Source organism: Prorops nasuta, unplaced genomic scaffold (genome assembly GCF_024137725.1).
Source record: "Prorops nasuta isolate Cenicafe-Biocafe unplaced genomic scaffold, Cenicafe_Pnas_1.2 PNAS00065, whole genome shotgun sequence".
Taxonomy (NCBI): domain Eukaryota; kingdom Metazoa; phylum Arthropoda; class Insecta; order Hymenoptera; family Bethylidae; genus Prorops; species Prorops nasuta.
Window position 1 is genome coordinate 225,099 of NW_027116862.1, and position 26,756 is coordinate 251,854.

General features: G+C 40.1%; 2 protein-coding genes across 4 annotated transcripts in view; both read left to right on the top strand.

The window, feature by feature from the left end:
• Positions 1–24,533, top strand: part of LOC136784683 (titin homolog) — a 39,483-nt gene extending 14,950 nt beyond the window's left edge. For 2 of the 3 annotated variants that reach the window (XM_066745532.1, XM_066745534.1), the window contains 7 exons: positions 5,636–7,116; positions 7,343–8,401; positions 8,996–9,428; positions 9,913–10,013; positions 11,467–19,416; positions 19,788–20,170; positions 20,254–24,533. In XM_066745532.1, the coding sequence (XP_066601629.1) occupies positions 5,636–7,116; positions 7,343–8,401; positions 8,996–9,428; positions 9,913–10,013; positions 11,467–19,416; positions 19,788–20,170; positions 20,254–23,020 (14,174 nt within the window). In that variant the 3' untranslated portion in view covers positions 23,021–24,533. The remainder of the gene's footprint in view (positions 1–5,635; positions 7,117–7,342; positions 8,402–8,995; positions 9,429–9,912; positions 10,014–11,466; positions 19,417–19,787; positions 20,171–20,253) is intronic. The other variant, XM_066745533.1, reaches the window with a different exon arrangement.
• Positions 24,534–24,886: 353 nt separating this feature from the next.
• Positions 24,887–26,720, top strand: Tektin-C (Tektin C). Its single transcript, XM_066745573.1, has 6 exons — positions 24,887–25,025; positions 25,097–25,387; positions 25,449–25,721; positions 25,787–26,009; positions 26,089–26,307; positions 26,394–26,720. Exons 1-6 carry the CDS (start codon positions 24,943–24,945, stop codon positions 26,529–26,531), a joined length of 1,227 nt encoding a protein of 408 aa, XP_066601670.1. The 5' UTR covers positions 24,887–24,942; the 3' UTR covers positions 26,532–26,720.
• Positions 26,721–26,756: the final 36 nt, after the last annotated feature.

Here is a 26,756-nt window from a genome sequence, read left to right on the forward strand (position 1 = left end):
AAGATTATATCCCCTTTAAAAGCGACGCACACGTCGAAAAATACAAGCCGCGCTGTCCTAAAACAGACGTTGTACATATTTACAAATATACTATATATATAATACCTGCTTTCCTCGACAGAGAGAGCAAAACAATATTATCCGCTTTCTTATATCTTTTCATCCTGCACATTTTCATTCTCGTGCTAATATTTTCCTCTTGTTTACATCGTGTAATTCGTATCGCGTTGTAGCCTCTATAAATGGGCACGTAACTCCTCTTTGTTTACCTATCTCTCTCTCTCTCTCTCTCTCTCTCCAGCTTCCTAGTAATAGCCTTCTCAGAGCGCCTATAGACTTTTGTTTACATTTTTTCCTTTTTCTTTCCTCTGTTCATTCTTTTTCTCCGAAGAAGGCCGAGGGATCGAAGAAAACGAAACCGAATATGTAAAAGCAAACTAAACACTCGGCATTTGGCACTCGACCAAAGTTTATAAACCGCTCCTAGCCGAACCTAATCGTTCTAAAGCTGAACGCTTGGATAGTTTCATCCGAGTTTTGTCATTGAAGTTCGAGTGAAACGCTTTCGCGTCTACGCTTGGAATCGAGCCGGTGTAATGACAATTTCATGATAACAAGTGACTACGTAAATTAGCGCGAGGAGTACGATAAATAATTATCAACATTTTTCAACGATCGACGGAGAAACTTTGGGTGAATTTCTACGCGCGTGGATCGTTTAATACCGATAATCTCTTTCGTTCGGAGGTGAATTTTCCAGGTAAGGTCCGGTTGACGATGAAACTCGGTCGCTATATATACATGTGCGTGTACCAACTATCGCTCGAAGATTAAAAACTCGTGGCAGAATTTTCTCCCTCGCATCTTCGACCGATAAAATTTTCAACTTTCAAACCTCGAGATAACAATATAAAAAAGCAATAAAAAAAAGTTGCACAACTCGTCAGCGTGTGATTTAATCACGCTAGAAAAGAAAAACAAGCAAATTTATTTTTAGATTATAAGGAGTAGCAACTTGGTTAGAGCCGGAGTAACACATTTGTGAAGCTGTCTCGCTCGAGAATCAACTTAAAATAATGATAATTGAATGAGACGGTGCGGAGCAATAATCAAGCAGAAAACTCGAGTTCGACGGATGAAAATACCTGAGAATCGAATTGATGAAAATATCAACAAACCAATCGGTGCACGAGTTTCGCGCTATAAATTTACAATTTTTCTAATTAATGAAAATACGCTCGATTACTTATCAATAAAAAATAAAAAACTTGGAAAATGAACAAATGATTAAAATATATTCATAAAAATGTGATTCAAATGATTCTCGAATCATTTTTGGAGATAGGATGAAGCAGTGTTTCCTGGGAAGAATAAATAAAATGATAATTTTGTGGAGCGTCCAGGGGAAGGGGGGTGGGGGATGGTTGTGAAAGTAACGATAGAAGAAATATTTGCCACAGGATTAGTTAATTAACGTGTTAATTCAGGTAGCATAAGCTTGGAATTTCTGGCACGAATAGAGCTGCGGCCAAGCAAACGTGGAGTTTGCAGGCTAGCCGGTCCCCCCTCCCCCTGCCCACCCTTGGTCCTCTTCGCAGGAGGGTGCAACCCCTTCGGCGGGGCGGTTATCGATTCCGACCACCCCCTTCCTTCTCATTCCCCCCCTTCTTCGTGCCACCAACATCCATTTCCGGCCAAAAGGGCGTCGAAGCCTCCGAGAGAGTATAAAAGAACCTTTTTCTATCTTTATTTTCAATATTTCTAATGGATATAAATGTTAATACTCCCATATATATATATATATATATATATATATATTCTTCATACCTTAACAAACACTCTTTTCTATATTATTTAACAAAACTTTCTCATTTTCTCTTATATTGCTCATCCTGCACAGGAACTTTGGTACGTTTCATACTTTTTTTTACCTTTCTCTCTCTCTCTCTCTCTCTCTCTCTCTCTCTCTCTCTCTCTTTCGTTCGTTCGTCCTTTATCCTCACTTCATTATATCTCTTATCCCATTGTTTTGTCAAACCAAAAAGCAGCTCGCTCTCACGCTAATCTTCTCGCCGCGTCCAGTCCGGTAAAATTTTACATCAGGTTCAATTTTCTACAACGATTAATAATCAAAGAGGGACGACGAGTCCCACTTTAAGCTTTGTTTCGTGCCTTTCACGATAGGAGGGGAGGGGAGATTTACGATCTATCAACATCGAGGAAAAATTCAAACTAGTGCGAGAAGAGAAGCGTATAAAGGGTAATGAGGTTACTGGACGTATAGCTGCGCAACGTTTTCCTTCGATCGATCCGGGGACTCGATAATCAACCTTTTTCCCAACGCACAAACTCGTGCAAAATGCAAAATCTGGTCTATCGCGTGTGTAAACCGTGAAATAATTTAGCCTGGACGAACATTCGGCTTTGTTTATAAGGAAAATTTATCTGTTTTTCTTGTTCATCCTTTGTCAATTATTCCCTCCTTTTTTTTTGTTCATCTTGAATTTTTCTATCCAAAATGCGAATGATAAAAATTAACGTTAATTTATTGTTTTTATTATTGGCAGAAATTTGTTCGTTTTGAGTTTTTTTACCACATTGTTTACCCCCCTCTTTTTATATATATATATATATATACTTCCTGCTTTTCTCACCTTAAAGCATTTACCTCCAACTACATTTCTCTATCCTCACCTTTATCTTATCTCTCTACTTTGAGTTTCTTTTCCTCGTTGAAATTGTATCATTAACTAATAGAAAGAATAGTCGAAACTTTAATTTTAAGCCATGTTATATTTTCCTAATCTAATTTCCAGCTCTCCGCCCCCTCCACCCCCCACTCAACATTTTACACAATTATTCGAACAATTATACCACTGTACAAACCGTTTTATTTGTTTATAATAACGCCCGTCTACCATTTATCGACTTTTTATCTCATATTTCCTTTGTACATACGGTTATAAAGCTCACTTTGTACGATAATAAACATTCTATTGTGTTATATTATTTTTCCAATCCTCTTTTATTCGAAAACGTAACACTAAAAATTGACGTTTGAAAATCTTCGTTATTCACTCGTATAGAACCATCCACCTTGAGTGTCCTTAATTGCATCGTCCTCGTTTCTCCCCCCTCCTTTCTCTCTCTGACAAATTCCTTAATCGAAATTAAAGCCACGAAAAACTCAGCGCTGAACAATCGCCTTAATTCACAGTTAGAAATCCACTCGTTAAGATCGTCTCTGAGCTCATTATCCTTGTTTATATTCTCGACGTATACTACTCCCTCGCCCCTCCCACTCCACGATTTTCCACCTCCAACCGAAGCCAATAATTCCAAATTGTAATTTGGCGCGAAAAATAATGAGATTTTTGAGGGAAAACAGCTTGACGACGGATTTCACTAATCGAATTGTTTTGGCGATAGCGTGAAGCCGAGCGGAATGCGCACGAGGGCTGGGTTGAGTTTGCCGGTGGGAGGGGTTAGGAGGAGGGGCGGGGTGGAGGAAAACAGGTCGTGGGAGTGGGTTATTATTCGATTTTACGTTCCGCCCGTGTTTACCGTTTCCACCACGCAGGAATCGTTCGACTCGCCATGGTCCTTTCCTGTCCTCGTTCGCTCGCCAATTCGACTACCGTGCATCTTTCATCGTCCACCTGCAAAACTGACCTATCCCGAACCTTCGAACTATGACGTCACAAGGAAAATTCGCTTTTCCCTCGTAATTCCTTCGGCCAATTTTTCCTTTCAACGCTTTTCAAGTTCAACCGTGAAGCTCGGGTCGATCGAGACTCGCGTCAGATCGCGATTGTTCGATTCGGATTTGTTAGCTTTGTGACGTCACGAGGAAAATTCGCTTTTCTTCGACCGATTCGATCAATTTTCCAATCTCGCGCTTCTCAAATTCGGCTGTTCAATTCCGATCGATTAAAATTCATAATCGCGATAGAAATGGTTCAATGGTGACCTTTCCAAACCTACGCTTTATAACGTCACGAGGAAAATTCGCTTTTCACAAGATCGTGTGATAAATTTAACTATCACGCGCTTCCGAAGCTCGGTTGTTAAATTTCGATCGATTAAAATTCATAATCGCGATAGAAATTGTTAAATTTTAACCTTTCCAAACCTACGCTTTATGACGTCACGAGGAAAATTCGCCTTTCTTCGACCGATCCGATCAATTTTCCAATCTCGCGTTTCTCAAGCTCGGCTGTTAAATCCCGATCGATTAAAATTCATAATCGCGATCGAAGTTGTTAAATTCTCACCTTTCCAAATCTACGCTCTATGACGTCACGAGGAAAATTCGCTTTTCTACGACCGAATCGATCAATTTTCCAATCTCGCTCTTTTCAAGTTCAGCAGCCGAGTCACGGTCCATTGAAACTTATAATTACGATCGAAATTGTTAAATCTTGAAGTACTCGGTTCTGTGTAAGATTTATGACGTCACGTGGAAAATTCGCTTTTCTCAAGTTGCCTTAATAAATTTTCCAATCTCGCGTCTCTCAAACTCAGTCCTTGAGCTTCGATCGATTAAAATTCATGATTAGGAAAATTCTTAAATTCCGACCTTTCCAAACCTACGCTCTATGGCGTCACGAGGAAAATCGCTTTCCCGAACTTTTCCTACAAATTTTTCTCATTCTCGCGGCTCCCAGTTTCAGCGATGAGGCTCGATCGGTCGAAACTCGGGATTGCGATCGAAATTGTTGAATTAACTGGGGTGTCGAAGAGTGAAAGTACATCGAAGGGGCAGCGATTAATTTAAGCGAGTCGCGCCGTTAAATGGCGGCATTAAAGCTCGATGTAAATTAGAGCTTAGTTGGAACAATGATTTTCCCGAGCGCTATATTGGAATTCTTCATTTCTCGCGTAGCTGCTCCAACGTGGAACTGCGCACGGAGCTTCTGTAAAATTCTATGCATCTCTGAGCGCCTCGTTATTAGAATCCGGTGTGCTACGACTGAAAAAAAAAACGTGAAAAACTACTTGAATTTTATCCACCCTCTCCTTTACCTTTTGTGTTACCCGTGCTTCCATTTTCCTCCAGCCAATATAAAACGATCATTTCGTATAGTTCAAGAATTCGCTGATTAGTCACTCGTTCGTCAATCGTGACGGCGTTCCGAAATCGATTTGAAACCGTTGACTCAAAAAATCTTTTACATCCCACTCTTTCTTTAATTTTTAAACAACAATTTAAAAGATTTTCAAAATGAAAGCTAAAAATTAAAATTTTTAATCAACCACAATTACGAATAAAAAAATTGTTAAGAATTTCCAGCAGGAAAATTGGAAAATTGTCAAATGAAAATCTGCCCAAACGAGTATTTAATTCGTAGCTTGATTCCAGAACATGGCGCAATGAATAATCGATCGGACTTTTACAGCTTTCCAAAGTTTTACGTGATTTGGCGCGAAAGAATCGTTCGTCGAGCAACCTTTGTGCAGTTTTCGTATTTCAAACGCGAAACTTCAACGTTAAAAACGGGGTAGGAATGAATAATTGTATCGGATGATACTGCCATAAATTTTTCATCGTTTTTCATTTTTCCGGAAGCGTAAAAAGAAAAACTGGAGAACTCGAAGAGTAAAATAATTAAGAATAAAAACGATATATTTTCAGAGGCTTCGTGGGCTGACGCAGGAGGGTTGAAGGTGAACGGCGGGCCGTTGGGGGCGGCGAAGATTTCACCAGGAAGTCTTCCCGGGGATAAGATGGTAGCGTCTGCGCACGAGCTGGACGATCCGAGCGTTAACCATCCAGCGAGTGCGAGCAGCGAGCGTCAGCAGGGAGGCAGCCACGGTTGCAAATCGTCGCAGAGTGCTCAGGACAAGCGCAGTCGCTTGAGCAACGTCATCAACAACCTGAGGAAGAAAGTACCAGAGCCGAAGAGCCCGGACGGTTCGCCAAGCCCCAAGGACGACCGTACGAGCGTCGAGAGGAACCTGGAGACCCTGGAGAAATACGTCATGACGGTCCTCAATGGGGTCATAGAGGACGAGGAGGCTGAAGAGGAGACCAGCGACGGCAAGAAGGAGCCAGGAAACTCGGAGAAGTCGAAGGACTCTGGAGAACCGGAGGAGAGTGCCGAGGAGGACCGTTCCAAGGTCACCGATAACAACCTGGAGCCCTCGAAACCGACGGAGAACGGAAGAGAGGCAGCGGTACCAGCCGAACTTCCGGAAACCACGAAGGACGACGTCTTGGAGAACCAGAAGGATAATGGCGTCGAGGAGGAGGACCGTTTGGAGAACGGCAGAAGGTCAGAGGTCACTGACACTGGTGGCTCGAAGGGGGACCAGAGTGGGACCGTTGATTCGGTGGAGAACGCTGGCGAACCTCCGAAGGACGCTGGTGGTTGCAAGGGTACCAGCGAGGATGTAGTGGAGGAGAAGAAGGAGAGTAGGTCCTTGAGCGAGATCATTTTGGATCGTTTGAGCGATCAGCAGACCTCCATCGAGGATCACGTTGAAGATAAGTTTACACCCGAGGACAACGCGGAGCTTCGTGCCATCTGCAGGGATCTCCTGGATGACCTTGTGACTGGTATCAATTGTGGTACCGATGGGAACGACCAACTAGGAGGAACTGGAGAGACCTTGGAGGGGTCCCAGGAACTCCAGGCTAGTCTCGAGTCTCTCACCAGTCTGCACTGCAGTTTGCCCTTGGACAAGGTCGCTCCTGTTCTCCAGAATTGCACCTCCGACCTCGCCCCTCAGGCACCCACGAGTCCTCAACCTGCGACCTCAGCTGGGTCCACAAAAACCTTGCAGAAAAGCAGCTTGCCAAAGGTCAGCCACCTTTGCCTCTACTGCGACAGAAAATTCCTGTCCATATCCCTGAGACAGAGACACACCGAGAGGGTGCATCAGCTGGGTGGTGGCAGAAGATCCGAGAGAAACTCCAGAAGAGCCTCGCAGAACTGTCAATACTGCTCTGACAGGTGTGCGGACAGCCTCGAGAGTCTCTTCCAACACATGGTTCACACCCATGCAGACAAGTACCATGCTTGCCTGCAGTGCACCACTAGATATCTCACCAAGGACGCTCTGCTCACACACACCACCGAGATTCATCAGAATCTCGACAAGAATGTCGTGCAGGTAATTACACTCCCCTTTAAACTCGCGAATTACTCTCGTTATTAATATCGCAACATTGCTCGAATCTTCCAACGACTTGTATCTTATCCGAAGGTCAAAACTTGACCTTTATTTCGTTACTCGAATCACACTCGGAGTACGGTTTATCTTGAGTCGTATCTATACATCGGATAGAGAGAGATTAGAGTCGATTGCCAAGTGTTTTGAAACGGAATGTGTTTTCTAGGAGAAGGCGAAGGAGGCGTTACCGGTTTGCAAGGACGCAACCAGTAGCCAGAAGGAAGTAGCGAATCCGAAGGACAGGAAGACGGAGGGTCTGGAGAACGACGTCAGATCCGAGGCGACGAATCCCTGCAAGAAGGAACCTAGCAATTCCGAGAGTTCGGAATTCGATAGCAGCTTCTACAGCAGCGTCAGTTGCAACATTCGTGAGAATCTGCTGCATCACTTGGATGGGAAGTTGCACCCTTGCCCATCCTCGCCACCACCTCCGGCTGCAGCAGCTTCGTCCTTGGAAACGAAGCAGCAGAATTTCTACGACCAAAGCACGAATCAGATTCAACTGCCAATCGACATCTCCTTAACAGCAGCCACGCCTGTTTACAACAAAGAGTACAACGAGGAGTTCCTCAACTCCAGCAAATACGCGCAGAAACCTGGGAAGAGCCGGTCTCATCCACGAAGGGTATCCTTCGAGAAGTACAACTTTCCAAGGAAGTACGATGGTAGGGAGCAGTGGACCTGCTCCATCAAGGACCTCAGCAAATTTGACATATATACTCAGTTGACTTTGAGAAAAAAGCAGCAGAAGCTGAAGGACTCTTCAGGGTTGGAGAGGCTGCAACCTATAGTCCTGAACGATCAGGAGGCACCTGGCCAAACCAATCTTGAAGAAAAACTCCAGTCCACGGAGTGCAATCGTGTGGACAGCATTGCTGAAGAAGCTAGTCCTGTGGAGAATACGGACAGGAGGTGCAGTAACGAGGATCGTAAGACCAGTGAGAACGGTTCGGACTCCTTCGACAAGAACGAACTCTCCTCTGGTCAGATTTCTTGCTCCTCGAACGTACCTTCCCCGAGCACGATTTGCTCTTCTTCGTCCTCCTCCTCACCATCCATCACTGATACAGAGTTCAGCACAGAGTTTGCGAAATTCATGATGCTGAGGAAGTGGAGTGAAAAGGGCAAACAAGACTCGAAGAATCAGCAAGTAGTCTATGCAGAACTGACCGGTGAATGGTCCAGGCCACGCGTTTATATTTGTGGCGCCTGCAACGCCAAACACGTAAGTTCCTCTCTCGACTAGAATAGATCACGCCAAATTATATTTATAGATGGAGAGGCGTCGATTTTAATTAGGGTCGAAAAATGCCAGTTGTAAGATTTTTGCGGTGGTTGTAAAGTGCAATTATATGGCGTAGATTATTTATCGAGTAACTGCTTGATCTTTGACACTTGCCCGATGCAGGCCAGCAGTTGGACAACCATAATTCATCACGACACGAGCTCTTACGACAGTTATCTAGCGTGTACCCTTTCCAGCACAAAATAACTCTCCACATTTACACTTATATGAAATGCGTGTCACCTATTTTCTCAGTGAGCTTTTCACAACTCCATTCCATCCATATCTCAGTCCAATTTATAAGAAGATAATTGTGGATGAATAATGCAAAAAGTTGCAATTACGTTTGATGGTTCACGAAATTAGAGATTAAGATTGAATCACACGTGGTGAATGCGAGATAAGGATTTTGCTTGGTAGTTATTCGAGTAGTTTTCTATATCTATTTGATTCGTTTTTGATCGATCGTTCTTTAAATTGCACGTTGCTCCTCGATTGTGAAGAAGATCCTAATTTTGGTTAACGATTTTGCAGGTGACCTTGAAAGAAATGGAGGACCACAAGTCGTCGATGCACCCGAACGTTTGGTGCTCGCACTTTGAGTTTTCTGGGGATCAACGCGAGCTCTACAAGCATTTGTTTCTTCCGGGTAGAAGCGTACCAACGGCGAAGGCGAGGAACGCCATACTCTCCGAACGAATTTGCACGAAGTGCTCCAAGATCTGCGTCAGCTTGGCCGAATTGCACCGACACATGCTGGAGTGTGGCGGGGACCAGGCGTGGCTTTTGGGACTCTTCGGCAACGGCAAGAAAAAATGTAAATGGCGACCGTTTGGTAGTCGAAGTCGACGTAGACGGCAACGTGGGATGAAGAGAAATATTCAGAACTCGCAGACTCCTAAAAACAACAACGTGCCCAAGGAGAAGCCCAACAGTGGACCTAGGGTCCGGCCTAGCGACCGTAAGCGTCCGTACTCTTTTCATGATCTATCTAAAAATTTAAGTTACTGATAAGATCGTAAGATGAAGTGGGGTCGAGTAAGGAAACGCGACCTTTTTTTTGTACATAGATGTATATTACTTACATTTATATGGAATGCTTTATATTTGCATTTTGGTTCAAACTATGTAAACTTCTGGACAAAAAAAATATGCAGAGTGCATGAAATGTACAGTTTTCTGTATAAACGTGAAATTGTTAATCCTGAATTAATTATTGTTTATACAATTCTGTTGATGAAAAGCTTCGAGATACAGTAATACTAGAAACGAGTATAAGTAAAATAATCACAGAAATTTTAATTTTCAGACAAAATTCTACATTTACCCCACTTCGTCTCATTTCTCACTCTAAAACCCGACAAAAAATACAAAATATTGTCCGAGTAACCTTGATTAAAATTTAATTCCTCGTTTGTGACATTTAGTGAAGTTTTATGTTATTTTTATAGGCGAAAGTATCCAGAAGATGCTGGCCAATTTGCCACCGAAAAGAGCAACACGAAAGGTCCTCCAGGAGAGTCAAATGCGAGTTCAGGGTAGATTACGGAACGTAAGTTTCAACGCGTAAAAAACCCTTTTTTAATCTACTCAAGGGAGATAGTGTATATAGAGATAGGAATAAATATACTCGACGAGATTAATCAAAGAAATTTAAAAGAAAAATGGCAAAAATGAAAATACAAAAAATGTAGTAAAAACATAATAATACAAGGGAAGTATCAAAGATGCAAAATCAAAGAAGAAGAGGATTTAACGAGGGTGGACGAGGTAATTGTGGGAGATTTTACCTAGATTTCCCAGGGTCTGAGGGAAAAAATGGAGACTGGGTGATGATAAGGCAGCAAGGCTGTTGGGTGGACTTGGACGAAATGGATATAAGTGAAGTATTGATTAGTCAGCACAGTTACACGTGTGCACACTCTTGCATTTGCCATGGGCAGGCAGCGCCCATACACGTGGCGTCACGTAGGCCAAAGGCTCTTTTCATGTTCAACTCCGACTTCGAAACAACCCTTGGGACCAATGCAGCTTCTCCAACCGTCGCACAATCGTCAAAGATCCCCAAGAGACTGGCGAAATTCCTTTCCTCATTTTATACGCTCTCCTATTATCATGAAAAATCTACGAAAACCTCCTAAACTTCATTCCCTATTAAGAAAAATATGTAGTAAATCCCCTTCTTTTAGTCTTAAACTTGCCAAGAAGCTTACCAAAGTAGTATTATTTTATTTAAGAACACTATTTGAATGTTTTAAAGCCGATGTACTCGTTTATAAAATATGACAAGATTAGAATTTCTGTGAAAGCCTCGCCCCTCCGTAACGACAAAGTTTTCATAACATCCTAAAATGTGCTTTTCGTCTTTAAACGCTAAGAAAAATTTATTGGAAAAAATATTGCCCGAACCTGGAAGCACAGTTTAGTCTCTTTAAAGATGATATACTCGTTTGTAGATTGCATAAAAATAATCTAGTTAATCATTCGCGCAGACTAAAGTATTAAACGCCGAAACCTTTATAAGCCCCTGTGCAAGGTTTAATTTAATTTTACGTGCATGGTTTGTAAAGAGAGCAAAATATGATCGCACATGATTTGTTACTGGTTTATTAATACAAAACTGGGGTTTGCAAATAAGTTATATCCAAAATACTCTGTTAAATCCTTCTTTCGTATGGTAATTCAATTTTTGCCATTGATTTACAACACTGATTTACAAAAAACTGTATGAAATTATAGGAGCTTGATGAAAAATTGTAATTTGTTTATTACGTTCGCTACAATATTCCAATATATTCGATGTAGAATCTAGAAATAATTAAAGTACTGCTTTTAATTAATTTATCGTTTAACAAAATTAGTGTATAAGATACAGTAGTGCCTCGACGGCGGTATAGACATGTCTATACCTACTTTTATGTACTTGCCGTCGAGACACTACCGTGTCTCTTGATAATTACTGTATCAATTATTATACGTTACTACAATTTTGTTAAAATTTGCAGATGCAAACACGGTCCAGACCCAGGATCGAAGGGGAGAACTCCACAGCTTCTCGAATATCACGAAACAAAGCTGTACTCAGGAACAAATTGTTGAAGAACGCCAAGTCGATTCAGAGACACCGATGCAGAAGCGACAACCTCTCTGCTGTGATCGAGAGCGTGGTGAATCATGTGGATCCTCGGTCCTTAAGGTCGATCGATGGTCAGAGGAAGGAATCCAGGATGGAGAGTGAGAGGAGCAGAGTCGAGAGTGGAGCAGTGGGCAAGCGAAGGTACCTGAAGACGAGGGAAATGCTTGCAAAAATCCAAAGAGGAAAGAGTTTAAGAGCTGCGGATTCGAAGAGCGAGGAAACTACGAAGAAGAGGTCGAAAGACGAATCTAACGAATCTAGGTCGAAGGTCGGATCGCCACCGACGCCTAAGAGGAAAAGAAACGTGGACCCTATAGCCTCGTTGAACGCCTCGCTCAAGGCCAAATCTCAACTGAGAACACAGGATGGTAAATTCGCAAAGAATCCTAACAAGGATTCTCCTAGGAAAGAGACTAAATCACCGGAACAGGGTAAGGCTAGTCAGAACACTGCTCAGGAGTCGCAGAAGCAAAGAGGTAAAATGTCAAAGGGCAAGTCGTTGGATAGTCTGCCTAGAAGGACAACAAGATTGTCCTCTGACAGCGAAAGAATGCCAATCTTGGAGCCAGTCAATAGAATGGGCGAAGAGGCTACTGAGAAAACTAGCGATTTGCCCATTTTGTCTCCAGCTTTGATGGAGAACAAGAAGACAACAAGGATGTCCTTGAAAATGGATAGAGAAGAGAAGAAAGATCCTGTTGAAAAGGAGGAGAAGCCAAAATCGAACAGAGGCAGGAAACCAAAGGGCTACGTCAAGCCTCTTGAATCGCAGAGTAATAACGTCCCCAAGGTCGAGGGTAACTCGAGGGGGACAAGGTTGAAGGGGAGGAAAAGCGAGCCGTTAATTTTGAGTGAGAAGGAAATCCCCAGAAGAATCGACAGCTTGAGGAGCACGAGGAGCAACGATAATTTATCGGAGCTTACCAAGGACGTTAAAAGGGTTAACAGAGATAAGAAAAAGGATCTTCTTAGACATCCAGAGACCAGAAGCAAATCCGTGCAAGAGGGTAGACTGGACTCTAATGATGAAACAATCAAGGTTGAGAGAGTGCCTATGGAAGTGAAGAAACTTTTGAGATCCTCTAGGATTACGAGGTCCCCCGATACTTTGACGAAATTGAGCGTTCAATCTCGCGAAACAATAACCAAACGTAGCCTTAGGCAGTCAAGCAAGTCGAAGACTTCGATTAGAAAAGAGATCTTGGACAAAATCGAGCCTGACACTGCGGAGACCAAGGTCCTTTTGAAGAAGGAGAGGCAGCCGAGGAAATCCTTGCGTTCGGAGAGAAAATTTAGTGAGGAGATGGAAAGCAGCACTCGTTTTGAGACAATCGTGCAAATGCACAAGGAACCTGAGGAGCCAAAGACGAGCCATTTGGAAGTGGGTGAAAACTGTTCGAGGGAAGATTTGGAATCGGAGGAGAAAGAAGAGTCTACTGGAGAGAAAGAGAAAGATTTAAAATCCATGGAAAAAGAGGGTGAAGATGAGATTGTAGAAGATAGTAATGATTCGTTAAAGAAGGGTACTACGTTGGGTAGAAAACGTGGTAGAACGAAGGTGGAAAGTTCTACAAAAGTAAGTGACGACAAGAATCGAGAGAGGACTTTGGAGAACGATCCTATCGAGGAGGAGGAACCTGATAAGGATTTGAACTCGAAGTCTGGAAAGAAGTCAGAAACATTGTTGGATGTGGAAAGCATCTCGATGGAAAAATTTAACTCGCAGACGATGAACGTGAACTTAAATAATTTGCAGTTGGAAATGGGAAATTCTAACATAGATAGTGGGAAGGAAAATACACTGGAGACTTCGATGAACGCACAGAAGTTGAAGGCATCGAGACCTAGGAAGTCTTGGGGTACGAAGAAGGAGAGAACGTCCAAAAGGTCGTTAAGCAATGTCATTGGAATTTTAACGGAAGGTGTGAATATTCCAGTGGAGGTTCAACAGAGCGTTGTGTTGACCATGCAAACTGTAGTTGATAATGGAAATCCTGAACTTCTCCAGAGTAACCTTCAACAGCCAGCGGATAATAATGCAACAGAATCCTCGAACGAGGAAATTAAATCCTTAGAAAGTAACGCACAGGATGTTTCAATGAATCAGGAAAACGAGGGGCCTTCCACTTTGTCGAATGTTAGGACGGAATCACCCTCCAACGATATCATCCTGGATTTATCCAGGAGAAAACCCAAGGGCAAAGGTTCGTTCTTGGAAAAAATCGTGTCGAAAATTGCCAAGCAGAAGGATGCGTTGCTCGAAGGCGAAGTCGGATCATTGCTGGATAACGCTGCCGATGAACTGACTAGTATTCTAGATGAGGTTGGCCCAGCTTTGACCGAGAACCCAGAAATTAGCGAAAGGATTGACAGTGGACCGGAAAAGGTCGATAATTCGACTGACGGAGAAATACGTGAAATATCGAATAAATTGGAAGATGAGCCTATTAAAGATGTGGTTAACATAGATGAGGCTAATGATGAAGTGGGTAATGAAAATATGGTTAACAAAGAAGTGGCTAACGAAGAAGTGACTAACGAAGAAGTGACTAGCGAAAAAGTGGTTAACGAAGAAGTGGCTAATGAAGAAGTGGCTAATGAAGAAATGACTAATGAAGAAATGACTAATAAAGATGTTGCTAAAGAAGAAGCATCTAACGAAGAGGTGACAGAGGAGAAAACAGTAAACATTGTTGAAAGGGAAATTTTGGTAAAGGAACCGAATGTTACCGAGATTGTTGACACCTCAATGAAAGTTCAAACCGAAAATTCTGTTAAAAAAAGCAAGAAAAAATCATTGGATTCTGCAAGTCCAAGAAAAAATAAACGAAAATGTGTAGATAAAAATGAGCCTGTTGAAGAAAATCCTATTGCTGATGAGCAGTGCATAGCTGAAATAATGAAATTGATCAACGGTTCACGAGTAGGGAATAACGAATCATCAGAAAGGAATGAAGGAAAATTGGACAATGGTGAAAAAGAAGCTGCTCCCACTAGTAAAAGAAAAGCGATAGACGAAACTGTATCAACATCTAACGTAGATGACAATGTTACTGAAGAAAATGATTCTAAACTTGTCGAATCTGTAAAGAAACTAAAAACAGACCAAACTATCCTAAATATAGACGAGCAAGAATCAAAAATTGAAGATGCCGAAGCTGGGAAAACATTTAAGAAAAGGGTCAGAAGGAAAACAGATGTGAAGGAGGAAGTTAAATCTTCCAGACGTGGTAAGAGAAAATCGGGATCAAAGGACGAAATCCCAAAAACTCCTGAAGACTCCTTAGAATTAGAGGCATTACAGCTTCCAGAAACTCGTAGGAGGAAATCTTCTCGAGGTAGATCATCGATTAATTCTAGCAAACACGATGTCACTGTAGTGGAAGATATAAGTGATCTTAAGGCTTTGGATGACTTGCCAGTAGAAACGTTGATAACCGCAACAGAAGGTATGGATGAAAAGAATAAAGAAAAACTGAACGAGGATAAAGAAGAGAAGATTAATGAAGAAGCAGAATTCCCAACACCTGTTAAGAAACGTGGAAAGAGGAAGAAAGTCCATGAAGCATCCGAAGCTGAAGAGCTGGACAATTCTGACACTACAGATATTTCAGCAACAAAAACCGAGTCAGTTGATGAAGAGATGCCAAACAAGAGGCAGATACTCAAGAGAAAAGCTAAGATGAATATATCATTGGTGGATGATGATTTGGTTTACGATCATATCTTGATTGATTCTGAATCATCTTTAGAAGGAGAAACGAAAGAACCTGAAAATCTAGCAAACAGTATGGAAGACGACAAATCGACCAGCGAATCTCTAGACATTCCTGATAACGAATCGTTCAAAATTCCTGAGGTAACCGAGACTCTTCAGCACAAGAAAAAGACAAAACGAAAATCTCTGATCGACGACCTTGAAGGCCAATCTGAATCTGAGGCTAGTGATAACGTGGAGCCAAGAAGAGTCGAAGAAGCGATAAACGATGCTGAAGAAGTAAATGAAGAATTGGAAGGATCTGTTTCAAATCTGAAGGATAGAACTCGAAGATCGAGCTCCTCCAGTTCCATAGACTCCTCATTTAGAACCACAAGGTTGTCCAAGAGAAAACAGCTGGATTCTGATCCTGATTATATCGATTCTGATACCAAACAAGAGCAACAGGTGGTAACTGAAAATAACGAAATTAATGCTGGTTCCCAGAAACGACAGAGCCTGAAGAGAAGGGTTAAGAGAAACATTCCTTTCCTAGGAATGGAAAGTAATGAAAATTGTTCAATAAAACTGCCAATAGATCACGAAAAGCAGCAGGAACCTGAAGAGAAATTAGAAGAAAAAAGTGAAATTCTCGAAGAATCACATGAAGAAGCACAAGTCAGCATTACCACAATGGATTCTGAATCAATAGAAGCAGAAAATGTTTCGCAGAAGAGACAGAGTTTAAAAAGAAGAGCCAAGAAGGACGTCCTTTTAGTAGACACTGATTGTGGTGAGAATATTTCAACCAAACCTTCAGTGGACGATGAAAAACTTGTGGAACCTGAAGAGAAACTGGAAGTAGAATCAGACAAAATCGAAGATGAGAAAATATTTGAGAAATTGGAAACTGTGATTGGGAACGAAATTACTCGAGAGAATAACGAAGAGGCTGGCAACAGCACCGAGGATAGCGTTCAATCAGAATCATCAGCCTCTGAAAAACCTCAAACTGATGACGTTCAGCACCACGAGGACTTCCAAGCACCAAAAAAGCGAGCTGCAGGCAATTTCGTGGTGGTCCACACGAAGAATGGGGAGATTCTCATTGTGGAGAAGAGAAAAAAGCTCACGAAAGAGGCTGCTCGATTTTTTTGCGACGTTTGCGCGACCAGCTTCACCAGGAAAAGCTCCCTGAAGAAACACAACATGTCTCAATCTCATTTGTTGCAGGTGGCAAAATCAGGTAAAGAAAAGAACGACGAGCAGAACCAGGATGAAATAGAAAAGTTACGCGAGAGCTGGAATAATGGAGAGGGCTCTACAAATGAGGATAACTCTGTCGATCAAAGTGACCTTGAGAGAACCAATAAGGAGAAACAAATTAGTTTGGTCAAAGAGCTCTCACAGTTCTCCATCCCTGAAACCTCGAAGACAGTGATAGGAAGCGAGGTCACCATGGAAGCTCTGGAGGACGAGCTTTTGGACGAGGAAATTTGCAAAATCACGGAGAACATGAGCCATGAAGAGTACGTTCTCACAGATCACGTGAGTCCTGTACCTGAATCTTCATCGACGCCTATTAAAGTATTACCAAAACTCGAAGGGAAGAAAAAGAGGTCTGAGAGAAGAAAGGAAAAGAAGAAGAGTTTGGCTGAAGAACATTTAGCTTTGGATACTCCAGAAACTGAAGAGTCTCTGGTAGCTTGCAAAGAAGTTTTCAACGATGAAGAACCAAATTTACAAACGTCAAGAGTATTGATGCCGGAAGTAGATTGTAGTACTGATACAACGGTTGTTTCTGATGTAGAACAGAAAATCTCCATTGACTGCAGTTCTAATGAAAATGAAATGTCTATACGTAAGTGTAAGTCCAGAAAGAATCAAAAGAAAACTGTGGAACTTTCTAAAGATCAGGACAACGTTGAAATAGACCAGGCTGCGAGTGACAATCAAACGAATAAAATTAGCTTGAGACCTCGAAGAAATCATAAATTAAACTTCAGTAGCTTTGACGACTTTGAATTCGAGGATGAAAATTGTATGGATCTGGCAGAGACAAATAGTAGTTTGAAGATGGATGAAGATAAGAATTTTGAGGAGCAAGAGGACGCAGTTGTAACAGCTAAATCGAGGAGAAGTAAAAAAGAGAAACTAACAGAAGAGCCTCGAAAATTAATTTGCTCCATTCAAACTGACAATTTGATACTCGATACTCCGGTGGAACTTTCCAATAAACAGAAGACGTTCAAAAAAACTCTGGAAAACGAAACTAGAACAGCGTGGTCAGCTACGAAATTCGACGAAGGAGATTTATCGGAAAAGGGGAGAGGCGACGATAAAGGATCTAATGTGAAAATTTCTGAATTCGACAGTGATGAAAATTCAATGAATACGGATATGTCAGCAGATATCCAGAAGCTTTTGGATGATTCTGAATTAACTGAGAATACCCAGAATGACTCTCAAATGTCCTCTGATGATTTTGAAGTCCCAGTGGTAACCTCATCATTGGAGACAAATCTAGAAGAGCTGATTGTAGAATCAAAATTACCTGATACCGACAAAGATCATGTAGTCGAAGAGAACGAATTAAAGGAAACTGTATCTAAAAAGACAGCAAAGAAACACAAAACTTCTCCAAAAGGTCATGGAAGATCAAGAGCAAAAGGTAGAAGTAAGAAAGAGAACAAAATCCAAGGGATTTCGAGTGAAAGTGATGGAAGTGATAACGAAGATGGCATAAAATCACAAAATAAGAGCAAAATAGTAAAAAGTGTTTTTGGTAGAGTTTTCTGTGGAGAGAAAACTGATAAGGTAAAAGAAGTGTTGAATGATTGGATATCAAAATCAGAGAGTGACACTGATGAGTCCAGAATAAATGAGGACTTTGATCAATCCTTGGAGAGTGCTAAGGGTCAGGATGACAAAAAGGTAAAGTATGGATCTAGAGGGTCTTCTAATATTAAGAGAAATTCTAAGAGAAATTCAAAAAGAAGTAGTTGGTCTCCCAACAATGGCAAAAGTTCTGGGTCCGAAGATGAGAGCGAAGAGAAGATGTCTAAAGAAAAATCCAGAAACTCTTCCAGGAGTCAAAAGAAACACGATTCCCATTCTAGCCAATCAGATTTGACCCTAAGCGAAGCACTCATGTCAAATTCCAGGTGCAGAGAGAGCAAGAAAAGAGCAGAGGAGAGAATATCCCATTCGATTGCCTATGAATTGATGTATCTTGGGGATCAAAGTGATAAGAGGCAAAAGTTTAAGAAAGATTCATCCTACGAACTAAGGAATCAGTCTAAGAGCTTGAGCCTTGATGAGCACGAGGTAAAGGATAAGGACAGTAATTTGGAAAATATAAAAGAAAGTGAGGAAGATGATAGGGAGAAGAGAAAGAAATCTGTATCTAAGAGAATTAGGAGAAGGACGGAGGATGAAGATTGGAAGGATTTGATAATAATGAAGCAACCAAGATCCGATGAGTTTGAAGACAAGAAGGGTAAGGAGACTCCTAGCAGGATCTCTACGTATACTGAGATAAGTTCTCCAGGAGACAGCAGTCTAGCTCCTAGTAGTATCAGGAATCGTTCACCCAGTCCTGACATAAATTCTCAGTCCAGAGACTCTGAAACTGAAACCAACGAAAGAAGAATTTCACCTTTGTTCATACACGAAACACCAGATAATTCTATAGAGTATAGTTCAAATAGCGAGAACGAGGAGGAGGATGAGATTGGTGGAGACGAGGCCAAAAAGAACAGCGAATTTTCTGGGGAAAAGGTTGTTATACGTTCGCCAACTTCCAAGGACAGACCAGAAGTCATCACCATAGCACCCACTGACGCCATAGAGGACAATGCACTGGATGCCCCTCAAGAAATTAAAAATACCAAATCTAGGCAAGGAAAGGTACTGAACTTCGATGAGGAGCTGTTCGTTGAATGTTGCTCAAGATTAAAGGCAACTACAGAAACAGAATTAAGGGGTGCGAAAAAAATCAAGCTGGATCACTCCGAATCTTACCACAAGAAAGAGGACCAAGGATTCAGGACTGGCAGAGACAGATGGCGAGATGTTGAAAGTCAAAATAGTCTCGGTAGCTTGCTTGAATCGGTCAATCAAGTAAGTTGTGAATTCAAATAACGAGTTAGAATTGCCTATATACATGCATTACACCAAATTTAATTTAATTACTGAAAACTTTCTCATTCCTATCAATAATGTATAATTAGTCGAATCAACATTATACACTAATGATCATTTAGACAGTTTAATGTTAAATTAATTAATGCTGTTATTGAAATTTGTACAATAATTTTGCAATTAGAAATTACAAATAAATGGAAGAAATATTAAACACGAATTTGAACACAAGTATAAATAAAATATGTTTTATATTTATTATATATTGTTTCCCCTCGAAGATCTTAGCTAATTATTGTTCAATATCGACGTTAAAAAAAATGTATTCTATAATATGTATTTTTTTGTAGTTGTTGGGCGAAGAAATGTACAGCAGCAAGGAGAACAAACGAGGCGGACGAAGAAGCACTAATTCAAGTAGATCCGCCAGTCCTGATATATCTCGTATTGACAATCTTGGATATGAGGATAGTTTAGACGTTGCTTTCGAAGATAACAACAAACTTCGAGATAAAATCGAGCAACGTATGCGAGAAAGCGAGAATTTAATAGCAAATACGTTTAGTCAGAAGAACCACAACGATCGTCAAGTATGTATGGAAAAGGATATCCAATTGGATAAGAATCCTTACGACTTGGATTCTGGCTTCAAGGGTAAAATGAACTCTTTGGGGGGACTCCTGGACAAAGCATTGTCCAATTTATTGCATAGCAATGGAAAACATGATCATAAGTAATTAAAATTAATTAAATTACATAATTCTTACTGTTATTGTAAATATTAACTATCCAACTAACAATTTCTTACTTTTTCAGTGGGTCTACACCGATGAAAGTTCTGGCGGAACTAGCCTGTGCTCGTGCACCCACATCTACAACGCCAGAGGACTCAATAATGGAAGGCAAATCATCGCAAAATTTCACAAAAGATCCGATCGAGAACCCAAGCATAGTTTTGTCTAAGGAGTCTCAACTGAAAAAGATTAGAAACCCTATTAAAGAGCTGTTCGAAAGGAAAAAGGAGATGAAGCACAGGAAACTGCATGAGAAAACCAAGTCAGAGGCTGCACTACGAGAGTTGAATGTTCAGAAGCAACGTAAAACGAAGAAAACTAAGAAACATCCTGAATTCCCTCTTATTAGAAGAAATGAACACCTTGGAGGTTTGGCAGAGAAGAAGAAACGAAGAGACGGTTTTGACAACAGGAAGGAAGAATATTTGTCTGATAAAATCAAAGATGTTTATGATTTTGATGATGAGGAAAGTCAAGTGGAGCAAGGCCTTGGGTCGGTTTTGTCTTATAGGAACAAGGAAAAAAGCTACGAGGGATCCGAATGGAAGAAAGAAACTGAAGAAAAAAGAGGAAAGGAGAGAAGCTATGAAAACAACTGTTTAAGGTCTAACGAGGTTGACATTGCAAAACTCATGTCCAAAGCTATTGGAGATACCTTGGAAAATGGCAAAGGTGACCCACTGGGTATCAAGCTTGAGTCGATGATCGACCGGAAATTCAAGGAGATGGAGAAATTCGTCCCGAAGACAAAGGGTGCTTTAAAATCTTTTCAAGGCGAGGAAGTCACTGGACCGATGGATGAATATATTGAGCGTAAGCAGACTAAAAGACCCGGCGAGCAAACGAAGCTGCAGAAATTGCAGAGAAAGCAGCGGAGTAAAAACTTGAAGAAACGAGCCAGGAACTGGAAAGACCAAGACGACAGTTCCGATGAATTTAGGACAGCAGCGAAAACTGAAGATATTGGCGTAGGCATATCCAAATCTCAACGTACTTGCTCTAAAGGAAAACAGAATTTGTTCGCAGAAATGTCATCCTCCGAAAGCGAATTTGAGGAGGAAAAATACGAGGTCAGGAACCCCAGTCGCAGAGCTGATAGAATCGACGACGTTAATTCAGTTTTGAGCTCCGGCAAGTATGAAATGGAGAACGAGGAAAATATCGACATCTGGGCGGAGATCAAGGCAGGAACCAAACGAAGGAACGAAGAGAGTGAGACTAAAAAATCAGAGTCTGAAAACTCAGAAAATCGTTTAGTGATAGACGAGCATAAGGAGGATGATCAAAGAAATTCTGAGGACGACATTGACAATCAGTCAGATCGAGGATTCGAGCTGGATGATTTGTACAGGGAAGATAGCTCGGTGGTTGAATCAGATCCTGAAGAAACTGAAGCTGTTAGAATTAAAGAGGATGAGAAGAGGGGCGTGGAAAAATTACCCGAGATAAAAAATCATAAGCAAGAGGAAGATTTAATCCCATTAGAAGAAGCTTTAGACCTTCTGGATCAATCAACCGAGCTTAAAGCTGAAAGTCAACTAAACGAAGCTGGAGCTGACGAGTTGAACGATGATTTTAAAAAATCGATCATAGACGAAAATATCGTAGAGACTAATTCGTTGGGTCAGAACGATGAGCGTGAAGAAGATATTATGGAACTACCGGAAAAATTGTCGAGCAATGAAAAACCACAGGAGCAATCCGATAATTTGCCTCTTCATGTTTTTCTCAGCAGGAAAGTACAGGAATCGAAGAAAAGAAAGCAGCAACAATTGAGAAGAATGCAAGAGGAGCAAGAGAGGATATTGATGGACCTGCAGCCAACCAGAAGACAGAGGAAGTGCGCAATTGGCAAACAAGGATTATTAGCAGAGATCAGTAGCTCCGATGAAGAAGTTCTAATAAAGGAATCTAGGAGAAAATCGGGAGAAAAACTGGATTATGAGAGACAGCACCGTAAGCCCAAAAGAGAGTCCAAGGAGAAGAGGAAGGAAAGGTACATCGAAAAGAAGCACGAACAGATAATAGCAAAAGAACAGAAGGCAATCGAAGAAGAAATTCTACGAGAACTGGGGAAGAAAAAAGATTCGGATGAGAAAAGTGATAGAATTATGGAGGAGAAGGACTCGGATTCTGAAGAGGGTGCTTCGTCCGAGAAGAAGAAACATCAGCAGAAGAAAAGATTTAATAAAGATGAAGAAAAGGGCAAGCAGGATAATGAGATAAGTGATGCTGAAAATAATTGCGAGGAGGAAAAGCGACCGGTTGAGGAGGAGAAGAATGAGGGGACCAAAAAGAAGTTATCTAAATCTCCAACGAGGAAGAAGCCTATAAAAGTCGAGGCAAAGGTAACTGCTAAGAAAAATAAGACACCAACTACAGAGAAGAAGAGATCGTTGTCTGTGAATGGAAAGGAGCCGAAGGAACGTAGGTCTTCTTCGGGAAGACGAGAGTCCGATGACGAAGAATTGAAAACAACAAAATCTTGGAACAAGGTGGATGAAGGTGTAGGTGTTGCTATTGGTAGGCGAAAAAGGGCTGCAGCCAATCAGCTCTATTACTGGTCAAGTTCGAGTGACGAAGAGGAAATAATAGAGACTGCGCCAACTGTCGAAGAGGAAGAGGACGATCGTCAGGAGCAGCATGGTTGGATCGTCGGTGATTCCCACAAGAGGATGATTACTATGCTAGCTATGGAGAAACAATTGAAGGAAAAACGTCGCAGAAGCGAAGATGAATTTGAACCTGGCAAGGCAAAAAATAAGAAGCACAGGAACAGCACCTCTTGATACTTGTTTCTCGATTAATATAGACAGTAATTTTTACATTAAAAAGTAAATAGCTGAAGAAGCTGTTCCTCGACTAAAATAGATTCTAACGATACTTTGCCAAAATGACTGAGGCAAGGTAATATGATAACTGTTTCTATAATTGTATGTTTTTTCAAGCTTGCTAAACAATTTTCACGATTTGATCAAAGGAGACTAAAGGAGGAAAAGATGAAAACTCTTCTTGCGTATTTCGTAATTAGCTTTTTAAGCAATATGCGAATTAAGAATTTCATATAAATTTTCCGTTCCTAGATAAGTCATAGGAAAAAGTCTAAACCTTTTTGTTAAATCCTCGAGATATGAGGCCCTTCACTGTCGAATATTAGTTTAGGATGCGAGATTGTAATAAGAAATTTAGCATAATTTTATTGCACTAGAGCCTGTTTGACCTTAAAGTTCCATTTTCTATGGATCAGTCAGCACTGAAAGCATATCATTTCCAATTGTTTATTATTGAATTAACAATAATTGGCGATTAACGTTAAACTGTCCTGCTAACTGCGTATACCGAGTAAACTACTGCCAGAATATGTTAGAATTTTGTTTGCGTTCATTGTTTCAGATTAAATTTTTTGGTTGTTGAAAGCAAAAGCTAGAAAGTGATTGATGTGTTTAGGAAAATATAAGAAATAGCGATTTGTACATAGCCGCTTGGCGTTATTATGATAAGTTTAAGCATCCCGAGATAATTCCAAGATCTTATTATAAATAGTATAAATATAATCTTGTTTAGACTGAATGTATGAAATAGAGAAAAGGTGTGGAATGAATACCTTTAGACAATACTAGAAGGGTCATAATTGACTTTGAGATTTTCTCAAGAGACTTTGATTGATCGGGTGAAACTAAAACCAACTTGCTTAGCGTTAAACTAGCGAGCAGGGGTCCAATCGCTTTTCGCCAGCTTTTTGTGATTCGTACATATCGCAGACGAATTTGGAAGGTAATGAAGGGTTCGGGAAAGCAAAGTGAATCATAACGTTTCAATTGTTTGGTTTTTGTTTCTTTAACAAAGAATCGCTTAAGTCCAAGAAAAATTTCTATGCAAACATTCGGTTTACGTTCGTTACTTTTCCTTTACATAATAATAATACTAGATCTCATATTAAAGGCGTATAAGAGATATGCCACGTATTTAACTGGATGCTTATTAATCGACGCGAAAATTATATACATATATAAATTCTTTTATATGCCTAGTGGATGCACATAATACGCAGATTTTCATATGATATACAAATAAATGATGTATGTATAACATAAATGATCAATGATAAATAGACTTTAATGTAAATGTACTGCCATAATCATATTATACGAAAGCCTACGCGATTAGTTTAATAATATTCCTGTAAAGATGAAATGTTAGCACAAAACTAGGCAACAATCCAGTGTAAATAGAGCATATTTTCAATGTGTCTGGAAAAGTATGTTTTGTAATATAAGGATTGCAAAAGAAAATAAAATTATTCAAGAATTCTTTCTCTTGTTCGTTCTTTTCTTCCATTTATCCTTGCAAAAGTAGTCTGCCTTATTATTTTCTTGTTGTGCTAATTGAAAATGAGCTAATAATTTAATTTCAATCCACATATTGTTGTAAGCCGAGTGAGTAGGAGCAGCCATTGCAGGATATAAGTTGTATCGGTATATGCATCGTATTGTATGTCAAAAACTTAAATGGATTGTTTATCAGTTCCCTTGGAGACCAGTGAAATGAACACTTGCTCAATTGATTGCTTTGCTTTGCTAGCTAGACCAGCTTAGTCGATGTCGATAGGAGTGATTTAAAATTCCATTTTTTTAATTCAGGGGGTTTTTGGGGGGCTCCTTTTAAAACCACTCAGAATAGTAATCTTTAGCGATTTCAGCTAATTGAAGAAATGGGTACGAAGGAATATATGATCATAGGGCACTCCGCTCCGAGGTTTTCACTGAAGGACTGGCAGCTTCACAATTGTCACAGGTAGATCAGCTAATTTAATTCTCGAAAATATAAGAGTAAAACCTATCTAAAAATTGTACAAATATTTCCAGATACACGTGTAGTGAAATTCAGCAAGAATTTGCTGATTGCTTCTTGGAAAAATCTAATAATCTTCGTAAAAAAAGTGAAGAAATTATTAAAGGCAATAAAGAGGAGACGGACTTTCGATTGAAAGAAAAAATAGAAGATATCGAATATCGTAAAAAAGAACTGCTATTTATTAGAAAAGAAATTTTTCTGGAAATAGATGCTCTTAATTTATATAAGGAACGACTTTACGATACTTTGTCCAGCTTGAGAAGAAATGCCCTTGTTATATGTGAGAAATGCCTCGAAATTAGGTGAATTACATTTTTTTTAAATTTCTATTATCATCGTTTTATCATAATTATTTTTTTACAGAGAACAAAGAATAGGGATAGACTTAGTTCACGACGAAGTGAACAGAGAATTAACTAAAGAATCCAAAACGATAAAAGCTGCTGAAAGCACCATAATTAGGACATTAGAACAGACTCAAGAGCAAATTCGAAGATTAAAGGCTTTGATGTATTCGTTAGATCGCGATCTTCAGAATAAAGATAGTAGTTTAAGAATTGACAAGAGGAATCTTCTAATCAAAGAAAACAGCATAAATTTAAATTTATATTGTGGAAAAACTACTCTTACTCCTTCGTAAGTCTAATCAATAAACTATAAGTGTATTTGACAAAATAATAAAATAAAAAAATATATTATAGAACTGCAAATCTCGACGACTGGATTTTATACACACAAACATTGACAACAGAAGCAGCCAAGGAAGGGAACTCAGCTAAACAGCTGAGATGTTACATTAATCATATTATAAATCAAACTATTGAAGATTTAAATAGTCAGAAGAATTTAACAGATGCTGCATTTTTAAAACGGATAGGTGACACTAAAGCAACAAAAACCAAGCTGGAGCTTCAACATACAGAAGTGAGTTTCTCCATTTTTTTCTTTCACATTTTTATGAAATTTTTATACTTCTGCTTATTTATATTTCTTCCAATTATAGATTATGCGCCAAGCAAAGGAAATGGGTCTAAATATTGAACGTTTACAAAAGGCAATAGAAGAAAAAGAACCCTATATGGCTGTGGCACAGACCAGATTAGGCAATCGTTGTCAGAGACCTGGTTTTGAGATGATATATGATCGTGTAGAATCTAATTTAATCAAAGAAATCTCTGATATTCAAGAAATAGTAGCTACTCTTAAACAGGCTTTAGCAGAGGTTTTAATTTCTTACCATTAGCAATTAAATTTGCATCCATTTACATTACTGAGCATATGTTATAACTCTTTTCCAATTTTATTCAGGCCCAAGCTTCACAGCGTCGCTTGCTACAGAATCAGATTCAAATTGAAGAAGAAATCAATATCAAAACGAACACATTGAAAATTGATGAAGTTGAATGTATGACAATGCGCCAAAGCATCAGCTTTTATGCATATTAATTATACTTCAGAAGCATCATTTTACCAATTCTACCACCCATGTATAAATGTGTGATATAAGAACAATATCTGAAAGAAAGTATTTATTAAAAACTGAATTGATAAATCTTTGTCTTTAAATTACAAAAACTTTTACGCTTGTAAAACATTGCGTTTGCAATGCTATTACAATATTTAACTTCTACTTAACAAAGAAAAATTTAATATGTATATATTAATAATAAA